The 24,868-nt window shown below is 34.2% G+C and overlaps 1 protein-coding gene across 1 annotated transcript in view; it reads right to left on the bottom strand.

Moving 5' to 3' along the window:
- COL3A1 (collagen type III alpha 1 chain) overlaps window positions 1–24,462 on the bottom strand; it is a 39,433-nt gene extending 14,971 nt beyond the window's left edge. Inside the window, exons 1-27 of the mRNA XM_047773047.1 lie at window positions 24,245–24,462; window positions 13,607–13,809; window positions 13,305–13,355; window positions 12,762–12,875; window positions 11,412–11,492; window positions 9,414–9,467; window positions 8,908–8,961; window positions 8,079–8,132; window positions 7,403–7,456; window positions 7,186–7,239; window positions 6,480–6,533; window positions 5,996–6,040; window positions 5,803–5,856; window positions 5,311–5,355; window positions 4,666–4,719; window positions 4,143–4,241; window positions 3,547–3,591; window positions 3,299–3,397; window positions 3,056–3,109; window positions 2,825–2,932; window positions 2,582–2,635; window positions 1,893–1,991; window positions 1,542–1,595; window positions 1,282–1,380; window positions 901–954; window positions 717–770; window positions 87–140 (exon numbers count right to left, since the gene is read on the bottom strand). Coding sequence (XP_047629003.1) covers window positions 87–140; window positions 717–770; window positions 901–954; window positions 1,282–1,380; window positions 1,542–1,595; window positions 1,893–1,991; window positions 2,582–2,635; window positions 2,825–2,932; window positions 3,056–3,109; window positions 3,299–3,397; window positions 3,547–3,591; window positions 4,143–4,241; window positions 4,666–4,719; window positions 5,311–5,355; window positions 5,803–5,856; window positions 5,996–6,040; window positions 6,480–6,533; window positions 7,186–7,239; window positions 7,403–7,456; window positions 8,079–8,132; window positions 8,908–8,961; window positions 9,414–9,467; window positions 11,412–11,492; window positions 12,762–12,875; window positions 13,305–13,355; window positions 13,607–13,809; window positions 24,245–24,326 — 1,926 coding nt within the window. The 5' untranslated portion in view covers window positions 24,327–24,462. The remainder of the gene's footprint in view (window positions 1–86; window positions 141–716; window positions 771–900; window positions 955–1,281; window positions 1,381–1,541; window positions 1,596–1,892; window positions 1,992–2,581; window positions 2,636–2,824; window positions 2,933–3,055; window positions 3,110–3,298; window positions 3,398–3,546; window positions 3,592–4,142; window positions 4,242–4,665; window positions 4,720–5,310; window positions 5,356–5,802; window positions 5,857–5,995; window positions 6,041–6,479; window positions 6,534–7,185; window positions 7,240–7,402; window positions 7,457–8,078; window positions 8,133–8,907; window positions 8,962–9,413; window positions 9,468–11,411; window positions 11,493–12,761; window positions 12,876–13,304; window positions 13,356–13,606; window positions 13,810–24,244) is intronic.
- Window positions 24,463–24,868: the final 406 nt, after the last annotated feature.

The following is a 24,868-nucleotide window of genomic DNA, read 5'->3' as shown; positions in this document are numbered from 1 at the left end:
TGTCAATTAACTCAACAAATCCAGCTATCGAAGGAAAACATTGGCAAAAGTAGGTGCCCAATAACTTTTAAATAAAAAGTTCTTACTTGTAATCCTTGTTGACCAGGGGGTCCTGTGTCTCCTTTGTCACCACCTGGCCCCTAAGCAGAAAAATATAATGAGATACTTCATTATAAAATATCCTTTGAAGTTGAAGCCACACAGTTTTCATTTCTTTTTATTTATTTATTTTTTACATTTAATTTTATTGGAGTATGGTTGATGTATCATGTTATATTAGTTTCAGGAGTACAGCAAAGTGAATTAGTCATACATATAAATACATCTATTCTTTTTTCCCATATAGGTTATTATACTATTGAGTAGATTTTCCTGTGCTATACAGTAGGTTCCCATTAATCATCTATTTTTCACAGTAGTGTGTATATGTTATCCCTCCCCTCACCTCAATAGTTTTCATTTCAACAGGCCGATTGTTTAAAAATCAATAGTGTGAAGGGGGGGCAGAGTCTGGCCTGTGGAAGTGATGCAAGGGAGACATGTACAACATAAACTTTGCTCAACGTCAGCATTTAGCTAGCTAATTAGCTAAGTAAATGTGGTAATTGTTTTGGTGACCCATAATGATAAAGTGTCGGACACTGTATAATTCCCAAAGTCCTCCCTCCTCTCCACTCCCATCCACTTCCATTTCCAATTTATGTGAGTAAACTTACAGTAGGTCCTGGGGGACCCTGAGGTCCTGTCTCACCATTCTTTCCAGGAGGACCCTAGGGGGGGGAAAAAAAAAGCAGTTAGGGAAGCAGAGATAAAGCTAGTCAGCTAGTAGAGAAAAGTCACAGGTTTGGAGATAAATGTCTTTACCACAAGGCTGGAAATGAATGGGTGAAAGCTACATACCGGAAGGCCGGGACCTCCAGGGCCACCTCTTTCTCCATTCTTTCCAGGAGCACCCTAAAGAAGGAGCCAGTGTTTACTAATTCTCCAAAGGAAACCATTCCTTACAGTGTTCCCCCATGCTTTTGCTATTCCTCTCCCCTGACACATGCATACATCCACAATCAAACACTACTTTCTAGAACTAGGTTTCCATAAATGTTCCACTCTTGGCTCAGAACTGCACAAAAAATATTTTAGCTCCCATCTCACGTGGTATTTTGATTTTCATACACAATTCTGTGCTTTGAAGTGGAGATCAATTTTTGGCTATCTGCACTCCCATGTGGAAAGTAAAAGGCTTTCTGTCAAATATTTATTGAAGACATGAAGGAAAGAACTCACGTCATTTCCTTTAGGACCAGGGAAGCCCATGACTCCAGGCTGACCTCGGGGACCAGGTGGGCCTGGAGGACCTGGTCGACCACTTTCTCCCTGACTTCCCTAATGAGAAAAAAAAATTATATTAATAGAGATTAGATAAAAATCTGATCAAAATATACAATATACATATCAAGGCTCCACACCATACAATAGGACTAGTCTGAACCATGCATTGCCTTATTCTCTGGGCCTGTAAAATGAGAGGTTAAAAATGTACTTACAGGAGGTCCTGGTTTCCCATCACTGCCTGGTCCTCCAGGGCTACCGGGCATGCCCTAAATAGAAGAATTTAGTCAGCTGATGTTAAAATGATAACTTAAATAAATCAATCTGTAATATTTAGAGATTTCCATTTAGCCTCATATCTACACACATGATTTCCTAACTGTAAATATCTTAGTTAAGCCTTTCTTCTATTCTTCAAACTATACTTGCTTAAATGTTCTTAAAAGAATTTTGTTTTATTTTGAGCCTACAAAAGATACACTTTAAGTTGTTTTTAAATGTTCTTCATTTGCTTTCCCTCTTAGTAATGGACAGTGTCAGTCAAACAAGGGTAAAGAGAACGTTACCCTCAATCCTGGACCTCCAGGAACACCATCTCGGCCAGGTTCTCCGGCAACTCCTCTGGGCCCTGCGGGGCCTGGACCACCGCGCTCGCCAGCGGGACCCTACATGGTGAAACCAACAGGTATGTAAAAGAGCCTTCATTGACCTAGACATTGACAGTACTTAGGTTGCAACTAGAGAACTTCTTTTGGCTCCTTAAATAGAGGTAGGGTGTTACCAGCATGCTCAGTATAAATCACTGTTACATATTAGTTGGAGTTGTCACCTTGGAAATATTTTAAGACAACACTGATGAACATCACATGCTTTAAAAAGCAATATTTAGTGGGCTTAGCAATGTATTTTGGTGCATATAAAGTCAAATATATTTGATGTTATGAAATCAGATTTGTATTGCACTTCACAGTTTTTGAAGAACTTTCAGGCATTTTAGTTTAACTTATTCTTGCAGTGATCTTGAGATAGATAATTCCCAACTGACAGATAAAGAATTCTCATAGAGGATAAATGACTTTACTTACAAAGCTAGGAGGGGCTGGAATCATTGCTTTACACTGAGAATTATTATTACTTTTTTAACTTCAAGATATTTCATTCAGATATTTAGGTTTTAATTAATGGGAAACTGTATTGAAGAATACACTTATGTATAGCACCAGAATTTATAAAAATCCAAACTGAAGTTATTTACCTTTTCTCCTGGAAGGCCATTTGCTCCAGGAGCTCCTCGGAATCCAGGCATACCCTGGAAATTGTGAAAGGCAAATATGTCAGTCTAAAGTAGTAAATCTTTTCCATAAGTCTCACATTATGAAGTGATTCAAAACAATATTTGGGACTGAGTACTACTCAAATTAAGAAAAAACATGGTTACCTAGCCATGAAGGTGAAGTTTTATGATTGTTTTCCTTTTAGATGCCTGTGGGAAACATACCCTTTCTCCTGCAGCTCCTGGAAGTCCATTTGCACCAGGTTCTCCAGGAGAACCATCTTTGCCATCTTCACCCTTGGGTCCTGGAATACCCGGAGAACCAGCTTCCCCCTGTGAAAGGATGCCAATAAAGGAATTTTTCTTTATTTTTCAAGCAAATTTTCTTACCTGTGTAGTTCCTAATTATGTTATATATTCCTACGAAATAACCAAATCTCTTGGCGCAATACTTACACGTTCACCACGTGGTCCTGGCTCTCCTTTGGCCCCATTTTTACCAGGTTCACCCTAAATGAAACATAGTCTTGGTTTAAAGACAGGGAGAATAGACTTTTAAAACCATCCCCAGTCATCCCTGATTCAATCATAAGATTTAATATAAATTTAACAGAACAAGAACAAAGAACCTGCTATTTATGTGTTTGTGGTGAGAATTAAGCTACATCTTCCAGGTGTGGAAAAGGAAAGGCAACTTACTGCTGCACCTCGTTGCCCAGGAGCACCATTGGTACCAGGTGGTCCTGGAGGACCACGGGCTCCCATCAATCCAGGAGCTCCAGGGATGCCAGCAGGACCCTAAAAACAATCCAAGAACATTAAAATTAGCCAAATTTGAACTTTCTTTTCTGAATAGATCATTTAAAAGTGTATTGTCATGCAAAATGCAAAGGAAACCAATAATATGTGTGTGGTTGAGATGAGGGTAAGCAGTGGGGTCATCTTACCATTTCACCTTTGCCACCAGGACTACCATTACTCCCAGGAGGGCCCTAGAGGGGGAAAGAGCACATTACCAATAATGCAAATAGTGCATTTTTATATGAAGTTGTTTACATAACTGCAAAATATTATTGGGGGATGTTGTGCTTTTTAGAGATTAGGTGATTCCTCTGACTATAGCACAGCACATAAAATGTAGCAAAAATTACCATTATTGGAATAAATTAAAGATAATATGCACTTGGTCTAAATTATTAAATAAGTACATAAATAGAAGAGGTTTTTGGTCTAGTTTCTTCTATGAATTTTTCTGATTGGTGATTAGTTTGGGGGCATATTCTTCATCGTATAAGGTAACCTCTGCTTCATTCTGCTTCATATAACCACAAAAGTCATAAATTCTAGAAAAGTATAAAAAACTCTAAAACTACCAATTTCAGTACCAGTCAAATCATTGTTTGTCACAGTAGAGTCATTGCAGAGCACTAAGAAAAATTTTTTTCAGAAAAGTAATTTTAATTGATAGCAACATTAACACATATGTTTTCATGAAATAAGTGTAGCTACATTTTTCCTCTCATCAGCCCAATTTGGTACTTACAGGAGGACCTGCAGCACCAGCATGTCCCTGAGGTCCAGGTTCTCCTCTTTGTCCAGGGGATCCACTTGGACCAGGAGATCCTGCGGGTCCAACTTCACCCTAAGGGATAAAACCCTAAATAGTCAGTCTCCCTTTTCCACTTCTAATCTCTTAGCCAGGGTGCTATTCAGTCTCGTTTAAATCCATCTCCCAAAGTTTGGAGTAGTATGACTAGATCTTCTAACTAAAGCAAAGTGTCATTAATCATAAAGGCAGAAAAAAATGGTAACTACGTGAATCACTGTGTTATCTCTGTTCCCAGAAAGAGACTGGGAAAAAAAAAAAGATGTCAGAGGATATCAGAATAGCTGAATGCCAGGGACAACACCACCCCTTTTGGAATCAAGAATAAGTCTTTAAAGATCTATATAGATCAAAGAAATCCAGGGACTGTTAATAAGAACCATTTTCAAGAAGCAATCCAATGGTTTTTTTTGTTGTCTCCAGTATATATTTACATTCTTCTATAGACATATATGTTTACCTTAGCACCAGGGGAACCAGGGAATCCTGCAGTTCCAGGGGGACCAGGGGGACCCTAAAAATTAAAATATCAAGGGTTGTTAATCAAGTAAAGGAAAGCTAACACTACTAGTAAATTATAAGTGGATACAGACACAATACAGAAGGCAATTATGTAGATAGGAATAGTATTTATCATCAGGGATGAATATTATGTGGAGAAACAATGTAGTAAAATAGAAAGTAAAGTCTAAAGTTAGAAAATTTGGATCCCCTGCACCTGACCACTTCTGCCACGAATTCTGATTTTATGCAAGTTACTTTTGCTTGAGTTCTCATTTGTAAAATAGAGATAACATTGTTATCTATTTTGCAGGGCCCTTTTAACTGACATACCAAATACCGGCCTTTAGCTGACATGTAAATACCATACAGATGTTAGCAATGGGCCAAATATGATAAGAAGTATCAGAATTTTGTTTATGGGCTTAGTGTTTCTACATTGATTATTTCTAGGTTTCATTTATGAGATTAGTGTCAGTTTGAATCAGATATTTGTGAACAATGTTGAGTTTGGGGTCTACAATCCATATTATTCCAACATTCCATAATTCCATAATCTCTCATTAATCTAAAGCACATCAGGGTTAAATAAAAAGTTACTTACTGGTTGTCCATCACTTCCTCGGGCACCATCGTTACCTCGAGCCCCCTATAAAGAGAAGTTTGTCTTAATTATCTTCTTATTTCTGAAAGGGTGGTCACAAGTAAGCATTTTTAACTGAAAGTCTGATTCAATTGAGTTGACTTTTCCTCAAGTATATTAAAATCTGCCTGGTAATTATAGTCTTTTAGATATAAATTAGTAAAATTCTGATGTGTACATCAATGATCTGATGTAGAAAGATTGGATTCTGTGTTTTACAGAACTGAATGCATATTAATGCATGAATATGCCAAGTTAACACTTTTAAAAAATCCTGGAAAATAACTATAAAACACGTATTGGTTTCCCTATAATCATGCTAAAGTTTTGTTGTAGTGACTTTAAATGCAATTTTATAGAAAATTTCTTGTAAATTGTCACAGCCTGAAAACTGACTAAGACACTTATCTGTGACTTGGGTGGTAAGTGTGCAATGGCAGTAAGAATACTCACTGCAGCTCCAGGAAGTCCTGGCCGTCCTCGCTCACCAGGAGCCCCTCTTGGACCCTGTAGGATAAAATTGAAAGTGCAGTCTTACTTTAAACTAGACATGCTTAAAAATGGCTGGGGAGGGAGCGAGGCAAGTTTTGGGTTAGATATAAGTCCACAGTAAAAATGAAAATTGTATGATAAGAAACATAGTTACCATGGGTCCAGGAGCTCCATTTTCACCTGGAAGGCCATTTTCACCCTAGAAAAGTGTAAAATAGGTTACCATTTTGTACAACAGGAGGAGAGCTTTATAGTTTTTTAAACACAGTGTATTATTATAAAACATATGGAGACTAAGAAAAAGATTACATTCTAATAGTACGAATTTTTGCCAGTGATCTTATTTACTACAAATCTCCATTTTTGAATTTTAAAAACTTGAGTTGTTTTTAAAATGCAAAAATGTAAATCAGTGTGTTACTTGTGGATGCTCCATCATTTCTAACCTAGACAGATCAAGTTATCAGCTTTCATGGAAGCTTTAACAGAACAGCTCAATTAGTTGCTGTTATTTAGTTCCTAAAAGGCAAAATTTAATTAAATTTTTGAAAAAGGTAAACACTAGAGTATAAATCTTAAATATAGCTACAACATTTTAAAAAGTTGATTTACGAAAACATGCTTTTGTTATTATTTACCTTCAGCCCAGGAGCACCTGTATCACCTTTTTCTCCATTTCGTCCATCAAAGCCCTGTGAAATACAAAAAAGTAGTAAAAATATTAAGATTTGTTAACAATTCAGAAATGTTAAAACCTGACATTATTTTTTATAGCTAGCTTTACCACATAGTACTATATTCAAAATTGACAAGAATAATATCAAATGCTTTTAAGTGCACTGAAGACATTGAACACTAATTTTATAGCAAAAAAATATGAAGTAATTAGAAGGTACTATTTAAGGCTAACTAGGAAGTTGCCTTAACTATAGAGTAGCAAATACCACTCAGTTTCATAGATTTTATTTATAGCAAGTTGACACATTTTGGGTTCAGTTGGTTGACTCTACCTAATGTTTTGCATAGAATAAAGTCATTTGTTTTGCTCCATAAATCATATTGACTAAGTCAATGAATAGTTGTCAATAATATATTTTCATATTTTCTTACTGTGGTGATAGGAAACAAATCATTCTTTTGCAGTATTTTCCATACACTTAAAGTCAGCTTTATTACTTTATGTAAAATAAGTAGTTGATTTGGTCAAAAATGAAGTTGATTGAAAATCGAACAACTAGTCAAAATCAATCACTTTGGCACACACTTGATTGTCCAATAAAATTGGCTAGATAGTAAGCATAGCCAAAGGGAACAACTCATAATCAGTTTAGAAACTCTACTTACTCTATGTCCTTTCATACCAGGGAATCCAGGCATGCCAGCTGGACCTTTGAGACCCTAAAAATAAGAAATAAAAAAAATACTGCTGAGCTTTCAGAGACTCACCACCCAAGAGTACAATGCCTTCTATTTTTGTTCAGTTTAATGTAATTTTATAATAATTTTCAATCTAAGTTCATTGTGATTGCTCCAACTAATTTATTGGATGCTGAAGACTTACTGGAGGGCCAGGCAATCCTCGTTCTCCAGGTCGTCCGGGTCTTCCTGACTCCCCCTAGGTGGAGAAATAAAGAATATATGGGAGCTTGTGTAAGATAAAACATGTAGCCAATTGGTGAACTGATTACTTTGCATTTTTCTCACCAAGTTCCCATGAAAATGATTGGGCTAAACATATGGTTGTGAGAACAGCTTTCCTAGAAAAAGGAATGGAAAGAGCTTCTCCCAATTTCACATAAACTTAGAAAAAATGTAGGCATCTCTCAAACCTCAATATTATGACAATCTCTCAATTTAGTGGGAAGAATTTGCCATTGGAAATTAAATGGTAAGGAAAGAATGGTATAATATGAATGATGTTTTCAAGTTTTCAAGGACATAAATTGCTGATATCTATTTCTTCATTACAAGAGACAGAGAGAAGCTTCTTCTCTGGATAAATGGTATACTCACTGGAGGAATCTTCTTAACTGAGTCAAGAAGCACATTTGGGGTTTTTGTTTGGGATTCAAAAAATTGTTTATGCAGCTATGCAAATACTATATAAATTCAAAGGGTAAGATGTCAACAATTTTTTGAGTAAGATTTTTCTCTTTGATATTCTAGAATATGAGGCATTCTATTTAGAATATTCCAAATTGTTTTCACTGTATCCCATTCAAGTCTTAAAAACTTACATCTTTTCCGGCAGGACCAGATGGACCTATAGCACCAGGAGGACCTGGAGGACCCTGAAAATAAGGAGATAAAAAATGAATATGTATCTATAGTTTTTTTCTGTTACAATCAATGCATTATTATAATTATGTGTATCCCTAGAGAAAAATACTCCTTCTAGAAAATTCTATCAATGTTTCTCATCATGAAAATGACACATTGAGTTAATAGTATACCAATACTATATCCAATTTTTACTGTTTTTTAAACTTGTTTTTCTGAAAATTAAAAGTATCATGTATCTGTATTTTATATCAATACGTTTATTTATAAACCCAAATGCACTTCTAAATTTATGAATATATTAAATTTTAAAGTATTTAGATATTTATAAATATTTTGAAATATTAACTTTAACTTCACCTTATTTATAGAACATGTTTACTTTGGGGACTCTGTTAGATTATGCTTATTTCTACTAAATTAGTTTAAAAAATATTTTTCAAAAGAGTAAACATGCAAGTGAACTGAGTGGCTCCAGAAAAATTAATCTTCATTAAAGAGACAGAGGATTTGTATTTGCACTAGGAAGTAGGTGTTACGCAGCTAATTAGCTGAGGACTTCCTGGATTAAAATAGTAAGCATTTCTAAAATATCTAAACCATTAAAAGAGTTCAAAAGATTTGTGAAACCAGATCAACAATCATAAAAATATAATTTATTACTTTAAAATGTAAGCATAAATTAAATCTATACTTCGTAGAGTCTTAAGATTATGGTTTAGAAAATGAAGGTGGTTTCTATCTAGAATTGTCAATTTATTAAATATAGATATAATTGTTACTTACTGCAGGACCAGCTTGCCCAGGTTCACCAGGGGGCCCTTGGTATCCTGGAGAACCCTAGCGAAAAGAATAACATGTAAATAGTTTTAAACTAACTTAATCTTCATATGATTCATTTACATCTTGAAGCCAGTATGAAATCAGGATTTGTGAATCTATTCAGTGAATTTTATTCCAGTTATAAAGACTGAAACCGAAAATGTTCATGTCAGAATAGAGCTAATTTATCCCACTCCACCCACTTAATTCCATTGTAACGGAATTGTTTCAAACATAAAGCCATATTACATGGAAATTAAACATGTAGTTTAATTTTACCAAGGTTTCAATTGCTGATAATTGTTGTTGGAAAGGAATTAAATGTGAAATTCCAACATCTTTGAAGGAATGATAGTTTTTGGTTGCTACTTCTCTACTTAACTGGGATTATACATGCTGGAATGGTTAAATTACAGCAAGATTCCTATAATATGCATGAAGAAGAAATCCCCACTAATGGCTATACTTACAGGGGCACCAGGATGACCAGATGCACCAGGGGGACCAGGTGGGCCAGGGGGACCCTGGAACACAAATTTGAAGGATAAGTACAAAATAAATGCATCTGAAACACGCTTTATCCAGGCATTAGAGATGCCTCTGTTTGGAATGATCCTGACATATTTAAAAATGAGAACTCATACTTCACTGGTAACTATTCAGGCATACAATTCATTTTATTATATTTAAATGAATATCTTATCACAAAAACTTTACTCTAAATGAAAGTCCTTCTGAGTCAATAAAAATGACTGGTAAATTAAAAAAAAACTGGTAAATGTATAAAATGTGGGCCTGAATTCCCCCAAAAGGGTATTCGAATTCTATAAAAACCTACACAAAATGCTAAAAGAATTTCTGCCACATTAAGATGATACTGGAAATGCCGAAGAGCACTTTTTGCCTTGCAGCCCAACTCAATGTGGAGAAATATTTATCTGCATTCTATAAATGCCAGTTTCTAAAAATAATGATGTAAATCAATCCAAAATTTCTTAACTGTATTGCTGAGTTGTGTTGATATGAAGATTTAGAAGTATAAATGCAAATCACCATACATGGAACAACAATAAATTATGTTTATAAACAACTGATTCATCATTGTTCAGAAATACAGATTAAATTAGGAAATCTTAAGTTTTGTGGCATACTATTTATAAATGTTGACAATAAATTTATAAAACTACAGTTTGCCATTAAATTTTCTCTTGTAAGTTTTTCTTCTGGAACTTACAAGTAGTGGATTTATTAGTTTTTTAGTAAAAACTATATATCGAAAATAGGACTCGTAATGTGAATGTAGCTGAGTACCACCAGATGTATACATAGTTCCACCAACTATATACATAGTTATATATATATATATGTATATATATATATATACACACACACACACACACACACACACACACCCCATATATATAATATATGGTATATAGAGTACCACCAACTATATACATAGTTAATATAATTGTTCTGCTGGCTTTAACAGATACCAAAAAACAAAAAACAAACAACAACAACAACAACAACAAAACAGGTTCTGAAACTTTAAGGATTAGTAAAATTCTCTTTTTTACAGTTTACTTTATACCAATTATGGTCTTTCTTTAACTGATCATTTAGATTTATAGCTGGAATTTTGTCCTCTCTAGTTTTAGAAGTCACAAATATGGGGTCCAATGATCTGGACAACAATCTTTAGTGATTGCTGGGACTCCAGATTCATGTCTCATTTACACAGATGTACCTGTTCCTGGCAGTAAAATGATAGCCTTCCCTAACATTGCTCCTCTTAAGAGGCTATTCTTCTACTGGGGTCTACTGCATGGGGATACCATGCATCCTGCACACACGTGCCCAAATTTCAATGCTTTAATGTCATTGTCTTCTGTTAAAACTCTAAGTCATTTACATTGAGGGAAACACTTTGAGTACAATATGAACAGCTATCTTTTACAGTAGATGAATTTGAAAACTCCATAAATTCTGGGAATATTTGTATTTGAGTTCAGGATTTGAGATGAGTCATCACTCATATGACAGTCATTACTTGGATTGTCATTGAGAAAGTAGCATTTAATTAATGGACAGACATTAAAAGAATATTCTGAACAACTCAGGTGAAAAGGAGGAATAGTGGAAGTGAAAAAATAATGTAATTTGGTTAAAATGAAAAAATACATGAGTGAGACCTAAGCATGAAGGCAGGTGTGCCCTGGTATAGGTGGTTGTGTAAAGAAGGAAGAGAGTGGCAAAACAGGCATGAAATAAGAGGCAGTGACGGCAAAATGAGTTAGGATAGAAAGTTCATGATAATCCTACCATTTTCTTTCCCAGCTTAAAAAAGAATAAGCTATTTTGCATAATTCTGTAATAATACCATATTACTAGAAGAACAACCATTCAATACTTAACATAGTTGAAGGCTAAATAATGCACTAAAATGCTGACAAATTTGTACATACTGCTGGCCCAGGATAGCCTCCGATTCCTCCTCCTGCTACTCCAGCCTTGACATCATATGACTCATACTGGGGAGAATAGTTCTGTGGCAAAGAGACCAGATAGATAAGATCATGTTGATATATAGGTCATAGTTCTTTTCAAAAGCATTTAGAAGAAATGCATGCAATATCTATTCACTGACAGGAAGTTTTCTGCATGCCTGTGTGTGGTATGTATTAATTATCTCTCTCTCTGTAACTTTGAATATTAGATATCCTACAGAAACACCTGCTTATGCAATGCACAAATCTTTCAACTAACTGTGTGCAATATTGACCTTAAATAATTTGTTTCTATATGCTCTTACTAAAACTATTTTTTCTAAATTCAATCCATAGTATAAGAAACATAGGATCATAGACTAAGACTGAAAGTACCTTGAGATCATATACTCTGACCTTGTCATTTTGAGCAGCAGTTAATGATACAAGTAAATTTATAGCTCCAGTTTTTGATTAATATGCCTAACAGATTCATATCAAAATAAACATCCCCATAGAAAACAAGTACAGGAATAATAAAAGGCTCTTGTGCTTATTGGATTGTTTTGGAGATTATTTTATTTTAAATTCTAGGCCGAGCAGTGGATTCTGTATCATACCAGGATAAGAATAAGTTAGACTATACCCCTTGCTTTGTGTTGAATTGACTTTCAAAAAGCTTTTTTAAAAAAAAAAACAACCCATGGTAATTTTTACATGTAAATTTCTAATATTTCCTAATTTCATGCAGCAGAAATTTTGTCTTATTTACTTGTTTGGTTATTTATTTTACATGCAGAGTTAGTTGGTTGCCATGCTTTTTAAGAGGAGCAGGATGTACTCTGAAGGTTTGGCAATGGTAGTTGCATAGACTAGAAAAATACTGTTGACTTGAAGTCATTAAGGAGTGTTCATAGCTCTTCAGCTGCTTTTTTTCCAAAATTTCAGAAGCTTTCCTTCCCATCAGGATTATAAGGGGAATAAAGCACAATTGTGGCAATTCCTAAAATCCTCTAGGTTAATTCTTTTGGGGAGATGTTTGCTTATTTCTCAAACATAGAGCATACATTTTATGCCTGCTGAGAGGTTGGGAAATTTTGCAAAGATATAGTAGCGATAGCACTAGAATTATGAGGAAAAGTGAATATTTATAAAGCACTTAGAATAGTGCCTGCACATATAAGCACTAAATAGGAATTTGTTAAATACATCAAATCAGAGAATAGATATAAGGAACCCACAGAAGTGAGAGGTAATATAGACTAAAGAAAAGAAAGTGAACTAGGCAGTTTTAAATGAGGCAATTATTTTAGTCCTGGGATTTATTACCTGGCCACCAGTAGGGCATGATTCACAGATTCCAGGAGGCCCAGGAGAACCAGGGGAACCTGGTTGTCCTGGAAGACCAGGGTCTCCATTTCTCCCAGGAATACCAGGAGGGCCCTAAAAAAATCAGGGATAAACATGAATAAACACTGAGATGTCCTAGTGATTTAGAATATTATCAAATTGTAGCTTCTATGCTTTATAATGTAAGAAATCAATATAAGTAATCCATTTTCTTGGGAATATTTTTACCCAAAATGGTGTAAATAATTACAATGTAATTTATTTCTTTGTATTTTGATGTATTATTTTATTTTTTAAACTGATAATAAGGCTGAAGACATACAAAGTTCGGGAAATCAGAATCTTTACACGCACAGTTATGGATTCTCAGTTTGAGTTATTGTGCATCATTATTTAATACGTGGTACCAAAGGAAATGTATAGATGATTAAAGTTCAAATATGGAAGTGCTATTAGAAGGAAAAAAAACCCAGCAAAATAATCAAGGAACTAACTTCATTTTACTGCACAATGTTTACTTACTGGATCTCCCTTGGGGCCTTGAGGTCCATGACCATTGGGAGGGCGGGTGGGCTAATAAGTGGAAAAGATACAGATTAAAAGAGACATAGACAGAAACAGCTTTCCCATGAAGTGTATCCCAATTTCTTATCCTAAATCATATCCAATTCTTGATTTTAAACAGGATGTTGTTCACTTTTTACTTGTAAGACCTGTATAATTGTTTGCCAGACATTACTTTTGTTTCTTTTTAAGCTCCTATGGCATAGGAAATATTTATGGGTTTAAATATGAATCTTGATACAGATTTTCTTTAAACTCACAGCTGTTGGAGGCTGTGGACAAACTGCACAACATTCTCCAAATGGGATCTCAGGGTTGGGACAGTCTAATTCTTGATCATCACATATTATATCATCGCAGAGAACAGATCCTGAGTCACAGACGCATATTTGGCATGGTTCTGGCTTCCAGACATCTCTATCCGCATAGGACTGACCAAGATGGGAGCATCCTCCTTCAATAGCTGGAAAACAAGAGAGATGGTGTGATGTTTTGCACATGCAAAAAAATTCAGAAATTAAATTACCAGGAGTTCCTGTCATGGCATAGTGGTTAACGAATCCGACTAGGAACCATGAGGTTGCAGGTTCGATCCCTGGCCTTGCTCAGTGGTTTAAGGACCCAGCCTTGCTGTGAGCTGTGGTGTAGGTCGCAGATGCGGCTCAGATCCTGTGTTGCTGTGGCTCTGGCGTAGGCTGGCAGCTCAGCTCCGATTAGACCCACTAGCCTGGGAACCTCCATATGCTGCCAGAGTGGTGCAAGAAACGGCAAAAAGACAAAAAAAAAAAAGAAAGAAAGAAATTAAATTACCAAGAATATCATTTTTCCCTGCATAATTTTTAAGTGATAAGAGGCTGCTTAAAATATCAAATATGTTTATTAATATCAAATTGGCACACTGAGGTAAATTTTCCTTAGAGCCAGTAGGTATTTTAATTTTGCTCGTTAGTAAGAATTTAACAGCAATGGAAATCCCATAAGCACTTAAACATTTATTAATTGTGCAATTGAAGACAAGTTTTTGCTTCTAATTGCTTTTCTCTCCTTTCATTGTAGATGGGAGCATTAAACTCTAAAGTTGATTTTGTCACTAACCCTGCAGATTCTGGATTTTATTAAGCTAGGTGAGAGAGTCAGGGGAAAACTGAGCTACTCTTGGCAGCCTAAAACTCTCCCAGATTCCTGGGAAAACCTTAACAAAGCTTACTGCATGTACTGAATAGCATTGCTATCTCTGTTGGGCATTAGAAGGTCAACATAATATGACATAATATATAACGTATCCCATATGGATGTAAATAGGTTTCCAAATCACTAAAAGCAATAGCAAAAAAGTTTTTAAAACAAATATTGTCAAGGAAAATGTAAAAATAATAGGAAAAAATATGAATCATGACCATGTGAATTTGTGGCTTAAAGTGGTCTAAAATTCTCTTCAACCAAAATTTTAGACTTGTTTCTTAATTACATATAAGGTACTGACATTTCAGCAGCTATTAACAATGAATCAGCTTAGGGGATGCCAGAATAAAACCTGGTCTCAATTCCTAAGGCATTAGCTGTAGATTGTGGTTGAATACAACTTTAGTTCCTGAGGATTGCTCTGATAGCTTGCCAGTAATTGAGTACATAAATAAGAAGTCTCTAAACATCTGCAAGAATTTTTGCAAACAACAAATCATATACTTGTTTAGTATTTGCATTTTTATGAAACAGTGAAATGTTATTTTCTCAGAGCCAAGATTTTGAAAATGTCTGTTGAAAGAGGCCTTCTGGGAAAAGGCAAATAGTTTAACTACATCTTTTGGTGCCTTGTGGCCAAGAGGCCTTTGAGAGGATCCTGAGGTTTTTCCATCTATATGCTACATACAGCCATGAAAGCTTCCTGTTTCTGTATCCTCTCCAAACTTAAATTAATGCTAAATATTTTGGGTTTGGAGGTTTAGATGATTCAGTAAAATTCACACACAAAAAGAAGTTTAGAACCTATGGACTGTACAGCATATCTCCATTTCTCATTTCCATTTATATGATACAATTTTAATGATCTTTGGCCACACCCTTAATGGATTCAAGAGGTTTCAATGTCCATTCTTACTTGTTATAATTACTCAGTGTGGTTTACAGCTAATAAAAGAGACCATGCTTGTTTCATTGCAATTTTAAGTAGGCAAGAATCTGTTTATTTTAAAAAGTTATTTTAGTTTCTCCTCTGTGTTTGAAATAGATGAGAACATTGGAAAGAAATATTGTCTAAGCTTTTAAAGGAGCATTCCTTTATACTTTGTGAGAGTAAAAGCTGAATGCCAAAATGCTGACCTAGTGCGAATGAAGTAGGCCTATTTAAGGGGTGCTTTGCAAGGTATGCTTAAGAGAAGCACAATCTCTTTTATATTATCATAAATAGAAATAATATAAGAGGTTCTAGGCATTAAACTCATTGTTCTCAAAGCAGAACTGACATGTTTAGCAACTGAGTTCACTGGTTTTTGAAAAAGGTCTAAAAGTTTTAATAAGATGGAAGATTGTTTAATAAAATTGCATGAAACACATTCTTCAATCTTTACACTGGCTCCCTTTTCTTAAAATGAATCATTTTAAAACTTTCTCTAAATTTACTTTATGGACAATGTTCCAACAGATGTTTTAGTTAAAATTTTCCCATTAGTAATGTGGATCTCAGCCTTCTTAGATTCCTTGAAAATATTACTAGTATACAGAATGTTGACTATAAGTAATAGTACTGTATTGTATGTTTGAAATTGGTAAGATATTAAAGGTTTTTAACATACACACACAAAAGTAACCACGTGAGGTGCTAGGTATATTAGTTAACTTGATGTTGTGATCATTTCATGATGTGTGTATATATATATATATATATATATATATATATATATCAATGCATTATGTTGTACATCTCAAATATATACAATTTTGTTAATTATACTTCAATAAGTCTGAGAAAAAAGAAAAATATACTAGTTTATACTAATGGTTATTTTAGCTCTTTGTCTCTGGATCAAGAATACCTTTCTATGTTTAACATAGGACCTCTGTTATAATAATTAACTGTGGATACTGATAGCGTATTAATGACAAATGAAAAAAAAACAGTTAAAGATAGGGATAAGCATCTAATATTTTAAATATCTTCTCTTCCTTTATTCTTAATCTGCTTTAATATTAACATAAAATGTTTTCCCTTGTGTATTTATCCTTCTATGTGTATGTCTCATCTAAACTATCATAACAACCTAGAAATACAGTATTTTCCATTTGCTCTGCAAACTATTAAACAAATGAACATAATATTACCATTACAATTGTAAATGAATTTTTTATAACTTGGTTAAACCCATTGTTATTATGTAAATGAAAATTATTTAGCCTTTTGTTTCCAAAGTTTAATAGAAATCATGTGTATTATGCTTTTTAAAACATAGAGGTCTCAACATAAAAGTTGTTTTAGTATACTTCTTTTTAAAGATGATGTTGTTCTAAGTGAAAGTTGGAATGCTTGAAAAGTAAGAATTAATGCTTATTACAATAACTTATTTCTCATCCATTTGAAAGAAATTTGGCTCTCCTGAAAAGTCAGTGCCTATTGAAATTGCAGCTGAAAGTCACTTTTCTCTGCTGTTCTAGCCAACTCACGCTTGTTGAAATAATGGAGAGTTTTATGTAGTTCCCTTTAACTTTTTGTTTAGTGCATGACAAAATGTGGTTGGCAATATGTTCTCTAGGAAGCTAAACCTCTCACACACATGTCTCATGGCCCTCAGTGTTAGTACCATAGCCTAGTTATACATGGGAAAATCATGGCAGAGTCAAGGAGAAAAGTGTTTTGTTTTCAAGAGGGATAAAATTCTCTGGTTAGACACCTGCAGCATTTAGCAATAAAATAGAAACTGGAATTCAGAAGCAATAGTCATCTCATATTATTCCTTCCCTCCCCCCAAGATATCTAAATTCAGAGCAGCTTTGATTTAAAAAAAAAAAAAAGAGTTAAATTCTTTTGTGAAAGTGTTAAATAAAGGCAAATAATTTCATTTTTACTACTGGGCAAGCAATGGATTTCACAATTCCTTCCTCTATTGTTATTGATTAAACTCAGTCTTCCCTGTTCCAATTTGTAATTAATTTTAAACTCCACTCTCATGTCACTTCATATTTCTGTTCCTTAGTACAAAGAACAGTCCTGAAATACATTTATTTGTGGTCACACAAGTAATGCATTAGATTAGTCATCTCCTTGTTTTATAACTGAATTCTAAGTTATAAAAGGAAATAAAGCTAGTCTATGACAATCCACTCTGCTTCTTTTATTTCCTAGCTCACTGTTTTGAAACTTTAAAGAAAAATAAAACTGAGTAACATAATCTAATATTTTTAGATGTCCTTGAAAGCTTTCTTTTTTGCTGTTTTGGTTTCCATTCTTCAAATGTTAACATGCTGATTTGATAGAATTTTACTCTTATGACTGAAAAATAATGCAAGTTATATTTGTCTTAATTCCATTTTTGGAATAAAAATAATATGCCCCAAAGTGTCCAATTAAATTGTTATTTTAGCTTGAGTGACAAGTTGAATTTTTTTTCTCTTCTTTTCTCACTGAATCCTCCTCAGAGAAAAGCTGTTCTTTAACCTGAAAATCTAAAAATAACAGGTGTGATATGTACATTATCATAATATTATTTTTCTCTTACTGTAGAAAGTTGAGTATTTTATAAGTGGATAGAGGGAGTTCATATAGTTTCCAGCTGAATTATGTATGGCTTTTAAATGATACTAATAATTGGAGAAAATACATTTTTATAAAATATGTTTCTACTGCTTATATATTAATCAGAATATGTTAAAACATGTTACATAAGTTGACAAAAAAGATTGAAGAAACTAGCTATAGACCTATATAGGTGGATAATTTCAAGTTTAAAATGTTATTTTGCATGAACCATGTAGATTATGCTTATTCTTGTCCCCAACAAAAAAACCAAGAAAATATGGATCATTATTTCTAGATGTTTCTTTGTTTTATTCTTGATAGATATATGATTTTTATGTCCCTAATTAGAAGTTTGCTTTAAAGTGATTAGTATTTTATCCTATAAAAAAATAGAGATTTAGAATTAAAAGTATCTTATATCTAACAATCAGCAACTGTATTACAATATTATCTGATTAGTGACAAATTATAGGAATACCAAGGCAAATACATTCTACTTGTGTAATTACAGTTGGCAAACATCTTTGAGTTTTATGTCTGATAACCAAAGTGTTACATCTTATCTTCCTTATCACCAAGTCACTAAATACTTTAATTTCTTCCTCATAGTAATTTCATTTTCCAGAGTTAGTAAAACTAACACTAGGTAGAGTTTGTATCTGTATGTTCTATTTTTCAGGCACTGTTCTGAGTGCTTTGCCTATCTATGCTACTTAACCTTCCCAAAGGCCCTATGAGGTGGGTGCATTCATAATCTTCATTTTACAGATGGGGTATCTGAGGCACAGTGACATGAAGTAATTGTCCCAAGGTTATATGGTAAGGGGTAAGGCTAAAATTTGAACCTAGGAAAGTTGTCTTACATTTGATACTATTGCATCCTATTCCCTTTCTGAAGTTTCAAAGGCAGGGTAGGATTAGAGAAGCCAGCTTCAAAGTTCTGTCTCATTATGGTTTCTAAGTTATGCAAACTTAAAATCAGAATCTAATAAGTATTTTTTTTTTAAGGAGTAACATTTTTCTACAGAATATCTTTTCTTTCTGGCCCTAGAACAGGAAGATAACATCTGGAGTTGAATTCTGTTGTTTATTTTCTCCTGACCTTATGAAAAAGAGTTTTATCTCTGAGACCACCCTAATGACATCCAGACCACCATCAAGATTAACTGTGAGTGGAAACTCAACATATGGCTTACTAGATACAGAGAAACAGCATCCTAACAGCAGCAACAGCAACAAACAGATAAGGCTTATGTAGTCAATGAAACACACACACACACACACACACACACACACACACACACAAAGAAAACCCATGTTTAAGATGGTTCACTATGATATTGATTTTCAGAAAATATAGTTATTAAACGATTCCTATTAACTTGTAATTTCATTAAAAGCTTCCCTTCTAAATTTGAATATTATGAACATACCAGGCAGCTCAAGAGCGTTTCTCAGATTTTAATTAATTTGAGAAACATAGTCGCTGTTTGCTATCTTCCACACCATATACTATAGAAAACAGTTTCAGAAAAATAAATGCCTTTTACTGAAGCAGTAATTTCTTAATGTGAGTTTTCAAAGGAAATTTAACTTTTAATAGGATCTGAATCCTTTAGCTTCAATTTTTACGTCTTCGAGTCATTTTAATTTTTGCCTTCTTCTTTGAACTTTTCATTTTGTTCACTAAGATTACATTTTAAAAGCCAGTTCTTGACCTCAGTCATGGAAAATACAAGGGTTTTATTAGTTAATCTGAAAGGAATCCATTTCTGCTGTGTTTTCATTAGGCACAGACAGACATTCTAGTGGTTAATGTAACTCCCCAAACTGCAGTTAACAAATGATTTGTGTAAGAATTGCCATCTCATTTTTTCCGTTGTCGTCTTGACATGAAACAGGCAGTTTCCCCTTTGAAACGTCAAGATTCACCATACCACCCCCTTCCTTTCCTTTCCTTTCTTTTCTTTTTTTTTTTTCCTTTCTGAGTGTGGAAAACAACAGCACTAAACTTTTTTGCGAGGGAAAATTGTTTTACAAGAAACAGCCCACAGAGGCGTTTCCAGAAAGTTATTGTAGACCTGGAAACTTTACAAATGTTGTTCATGTCCAGCAAAGGCAATAACATCTTTCAACTTTAAAACTTTAACTCTTAAGCAATCCACTTTAATCCCTTCAAGGTGGTGGTGTCGTTTGATGTTACAAAATGAAAGAACTGAGCTGCATGATCTTTGGCGCTCTGTTCCAATCATCCACAAAGGAAACCACAGGGTTTCGGTAGATGGCACTCTTCCCCCTGGGTGACCACTCAAGGTCTGCCTGAGACTCTCCAAGTGTGGAGCAGGGACTTTTTGTGAGGGCTTTTAGTCTTAACTCTACTCCTGGAAAACAGACACCCAACAGTTCGTGATTTTTTTAAAATGAGCCTGTAGATAAGACAGAAGATTCAACCCAAGAGTTTGAATTAGTTAAAAGCACATAATCACAGGCTTTCTTTCTTTCCCAGAGTTGTTCCAGAGGCTTTGCTCTTTTCTCTTACAATACAGAGATATTTAATTTCAGAATTTAATCAGAATATCTATTTACTCATAGGCTTTTAAATCATCTAATGTTGAATACTCTACAGGTAGGAGGGAAATGCAAGGTATTATGAATGAAAAACACAAAATTTTGTATCAATGCTTTATTTACTTGGAATTTATATCATTACAGAACCAAAGATAATTTCTGGTTAGATCACGGACGAACCACCTATTTAAAAAGTTGATTTATCAATTCAATAGAAAAAAAAATCTATGCTTTTATTCACCTTGAAGTGCATTATCTTATGTTTTCTAGGACAATATATGATTTTTTAGTATCTCTTATCAAGGACAGTTAAAAAATTTTTAAAAATCCGATGCTTCGGATTTAATGTATGTTTTGTATCTTCTAATTATCTAAGATGTAACAGAATTTTGGTCCTAGTCTTAACTCTGTTATTTCCTAGATGTATAATCTCAAGAAAAGCACTGAATCCATGTTAGGTGACTTGCACTGAAATATCAGAGCAGTTATGCATTCTTTCTTTTTAAAAGTACAGTTGTTTCTAGTGATTTTGTGCTGTATGCTTTCATTAGTTTGGCATGTTTAATTTTAGAGGCAGCACAAACCAGAAAACTTGAATATGCTTGATCAGTTACAAATCCCCCCTTAAAGCATAATAGAAATAAGCATAAAAGGAAATAGAGTATCATAACCTGTGATAAGGAACTGATTCTCTGAATCCCTTTACAATGGACTTTAATTCTAAAACAGTTAAAGGCCCACAGTTCATTATCACAGCAGAATTGTCAGAATATCAAAATATAAACTCAAATGTCAGAACACTTTTAATTAAAATAAAGCTTATCTCCCTGCCCTAGTGAAGTAATAATACTTAGTAATATCTTTTTATTCTTTTATCTGTCTAATAAGCAGTAATGAAAATACAGATATAAAATATTCTAAAAAATCAGAAACTTTACAAATATTCAAAAAAATAGTTATATGTGGAGTAGTTATATATGGAATTTTGAAAATGGCTGTAACATTTAAGCACATTTTCAAAAAGTCTTTGAATATTGTTACCATGTATTTGTGAGTATGTGTGTTTAGCAATATTTTATCAGCAACATACTTAGTTTCTTAGGAAAGTAGTGTTTAATATTTAAAATTAACACATGTGATATTTTTAAATCTCATTATGAAATACAGAATCCAGCTGCACTGAATTTATGTTGGCATTGGTCATGCAAATGGTAACTCTGTCAGCCACTAGGTGGCGAGTCTTTGTGCTTAAATTTGGCATGTTTATAAACTACAGGAAATATAAAACAGACCACATTTCTCCATTGGTGGAAGAAAATACATGAATTAAATAGAACTTTCGCAGATTTATAAAAAGACCAAAATTCTTTTTGAGGACATGTTTTATGCTCCAGAAAATTTGTGTGAGTAGACTAGAAGTTAGTGTTCGTTAGAGCTGTTCTGTTTCTCTGTGGGATTCTCAGGGCATTTCTAAGAAACCCATACTCCAGGACTATATATGACTATTCTCAATGTGCTGTATATTCGACCACCTCCTGCAACCGTTCCTAAGCTAATGTAACAGAATTTTTTTTTTTTTTGTAAAACCTGAAGGGAACATAAGATGTACTATCTTAAACTTTTTTTCATGACAAACAAAAGCAGTAAGCTGAACAAAATTCTTTCAACTTCTTTTGAGCATAAAAGCCTATAAATGTGTCAACAGATTTTCATAGCTATTTGTTATATTCTGAAGCTGAAGGGAAAAGAGAAAATAGAAAAAAACGTATGTGATATAAAGTTATGTAGATCTCAAACATTTTTTCCCTCTAAAGTGGGATTGAGAAGAAACTTGCCATAACAATTGTAAAAAATTGTGATCACCAGGCAACTACAAATATTTTGTTTTGCTTTTGAACTAAATACCAAAGTTTTGTAGTCTTTCCAATAAATGGGAACTTGGTGATTTTTTTTTCCTGAAATTAGGAGAATTTAAGAACTTTAAAAAAGAGAGAAGTCTTGATTGAGGTGGGGGTGTGGTAGAAGTCATTTGGTATCCTAGCCAGGGTCTGGGATTTGTAGCATCTTCTGGGAGAATAGAATGGGGAGGGAAAGAAGAGAGGAGCAGAGAGGAAGGAGGACTGAGAATTCAAGGGAAAAAAAGGGGGAGGAGGCAAGAGGAAGAAAGAAAAGAGATGGAGGCATAGGGAGGACACTTGGGGATGAAGAAGGGGGGGTGATAGAGGAAGGGGAAAGGGAGAGGGAGAGGCTTCCCTAGGAAGGGGGTGGGGTAACAGTGAAGGAATGACAAGGGGAAGGAGGTCCAAAGGAGCCAAAAGGGGTGGAGAGATAAAAAGGTGAGAATGGAAGGGAGAAGAGGAAAAAAGAAAGAGGAAATGAGGGGAACAAGGGATATGGATGTTTGCTTTTGTGGCCATGGGCTGAATGTAACTGAAGACATGTCATTGGTGTTCCCCCCTCACTTACATATATGACCTGTGAGGACATTAAAGATATTTGATGTTAGAGACAAAACACTTTTTTCAGACACTGTGCTTGCAAAAACTATAGGTTTAAATGCAAACAATTTTTATTATGTACAAATAGAAGTGGATGTGTAATAATTTCTTCTGGCATCTTCGAATTTAGTATTTAAAGATTGATCTCTATGCAAGTTTTAATTCCAATACGTCCGGTATTTTCATGACTCTGAGAAACATATGAATTAAAAGAAATCTTTTCACACAATGCAATAATGAACCAAACATGGTTTTGAGGAAATGTGAACATGAAAACTATTGTTTGCACTAATTAGAAAATAGAACAAATCACCTCTTTGAAGTCAAACAGTGCTAGTATCTTTACCTTATTTGTGGAAAAGTCAAACATTTCTATTGAAAATACTTCAATAAATATTCTCTTTATTAAGTGTAAATGAAGTTAAAATGTAGAACATGCAGAAAACACTAGACCCTTAACAATAAATTATTAGAAAATGGATACTAATCCACCATGTAAGTGCTGGAAACCAAATAAAAACAGGAACAATGAAACATTTTTTACAGTTTGAACCAGTTTAAAGAGCCTTGCAGATATTACCTTGTTGTTCTTTTATAGAAATACCTTCACTGATTCTAATAATGTGTAGCATTTTCCTTTAGACTATACTTAATGCATGCTATTTTTTAAATGTATTATCTTACTGGTTAAACAATGCTTAATTCTCTATCCTGACAAAGAATCCAGAATACAAAGGAGAACATAAAAGTATTACAAGAGACAAATAACTTCCAGACTGCCTAGGGAAGCATTCCAAGATGTTAACAATCCAGGAGGGGAACTTTTTAAAACCATTTAAAGTTTCCAGTGCCGTTAACATGAAAACAAGTTAGTACAAGAACATCTTTATCTGGAACAACCAGAGAACTTTTAAATACAAAAATGACAATATTCTCTTTAAGCAAAAATAAAAGGCAGCATTCAGGTCAGTTCTACACTTCACAACTGGGAGCTTAGAGAGGAAATTAGCTTTTAGGAGACCGATTTTCCCCTTTAGACTTATTTGTAAGAAAAAGTAAAGACAAAAACCCCATAAAGTTTCTCAAAATTAGTACCTACTCACCTTCCTGTTGTTGTGCCAAAATAACAGTGGGATGAAGTAGAGCAAAAAGTAACCAGGTCCCCTTTTGCACAAAGCTCGTCATGTCTAAATATCAGACATGAGACTCTTTGTGCAAAAAGGAGAAAAGAAAAGCAGTTCAAAGTAGCACCATCAGTTGTTCCCTGCCCTTCAGCACCGGGCCCGTCATAAAACTCAGCCACTGAGATTCCTGTGCTTTGGCCTTAAATAGGAAAAAGTTTGGCTTCCCTCACTTTCCAGCCCCTTTCTGAAATATGAGAGCAGCACCCATCCCCTTAGCAGTAAAAGAAATGATTAATATGTCTTTTTCCCTTATGGAAGACACAACCCACAAAGTAAGAAAGATTACACATCTGGAGCTTGTGTGCATCTGTTTATGTATAAGTTTTTTACATATTTTAGTCATATATATGTTTGCATAACTTAGATATAAAAATGTTCTGCCCTGAGTTTTAATGGAAGAATTTGATGTATGTATTTTTTCCTTTCCCCTCATAATATTAACAAATGCATAATTTTGAGAAATTGCTTGATGCCCTTTTCTTAGGCATGACTAATTTGCAAACCTGATCTTCCTAGATTTTTATACTGGGCTTTTGCCAGAAT

Source organism: Phacochoerus africanus, chromosome 3 (assembly GCF_016906955.1).
Source record: "Phacochoerus africanus isolate WHEZ1 chromosome 3, ROS_Pafr_v1, whole genome shotgun sequence".
In the NCBI taxonomy this organism is placed as follows: domain Eukaryota; kingdom Metazoa; phylum Chordata; class Mammalia; order Artiodactyla; family Suidae; genus Phacochoerus; species Phacochoerus africanus.
Note: the sequence above shows the minus strand (reverse complement) of the source record. Positions and strands in the feature narration are given on the sequence as shown.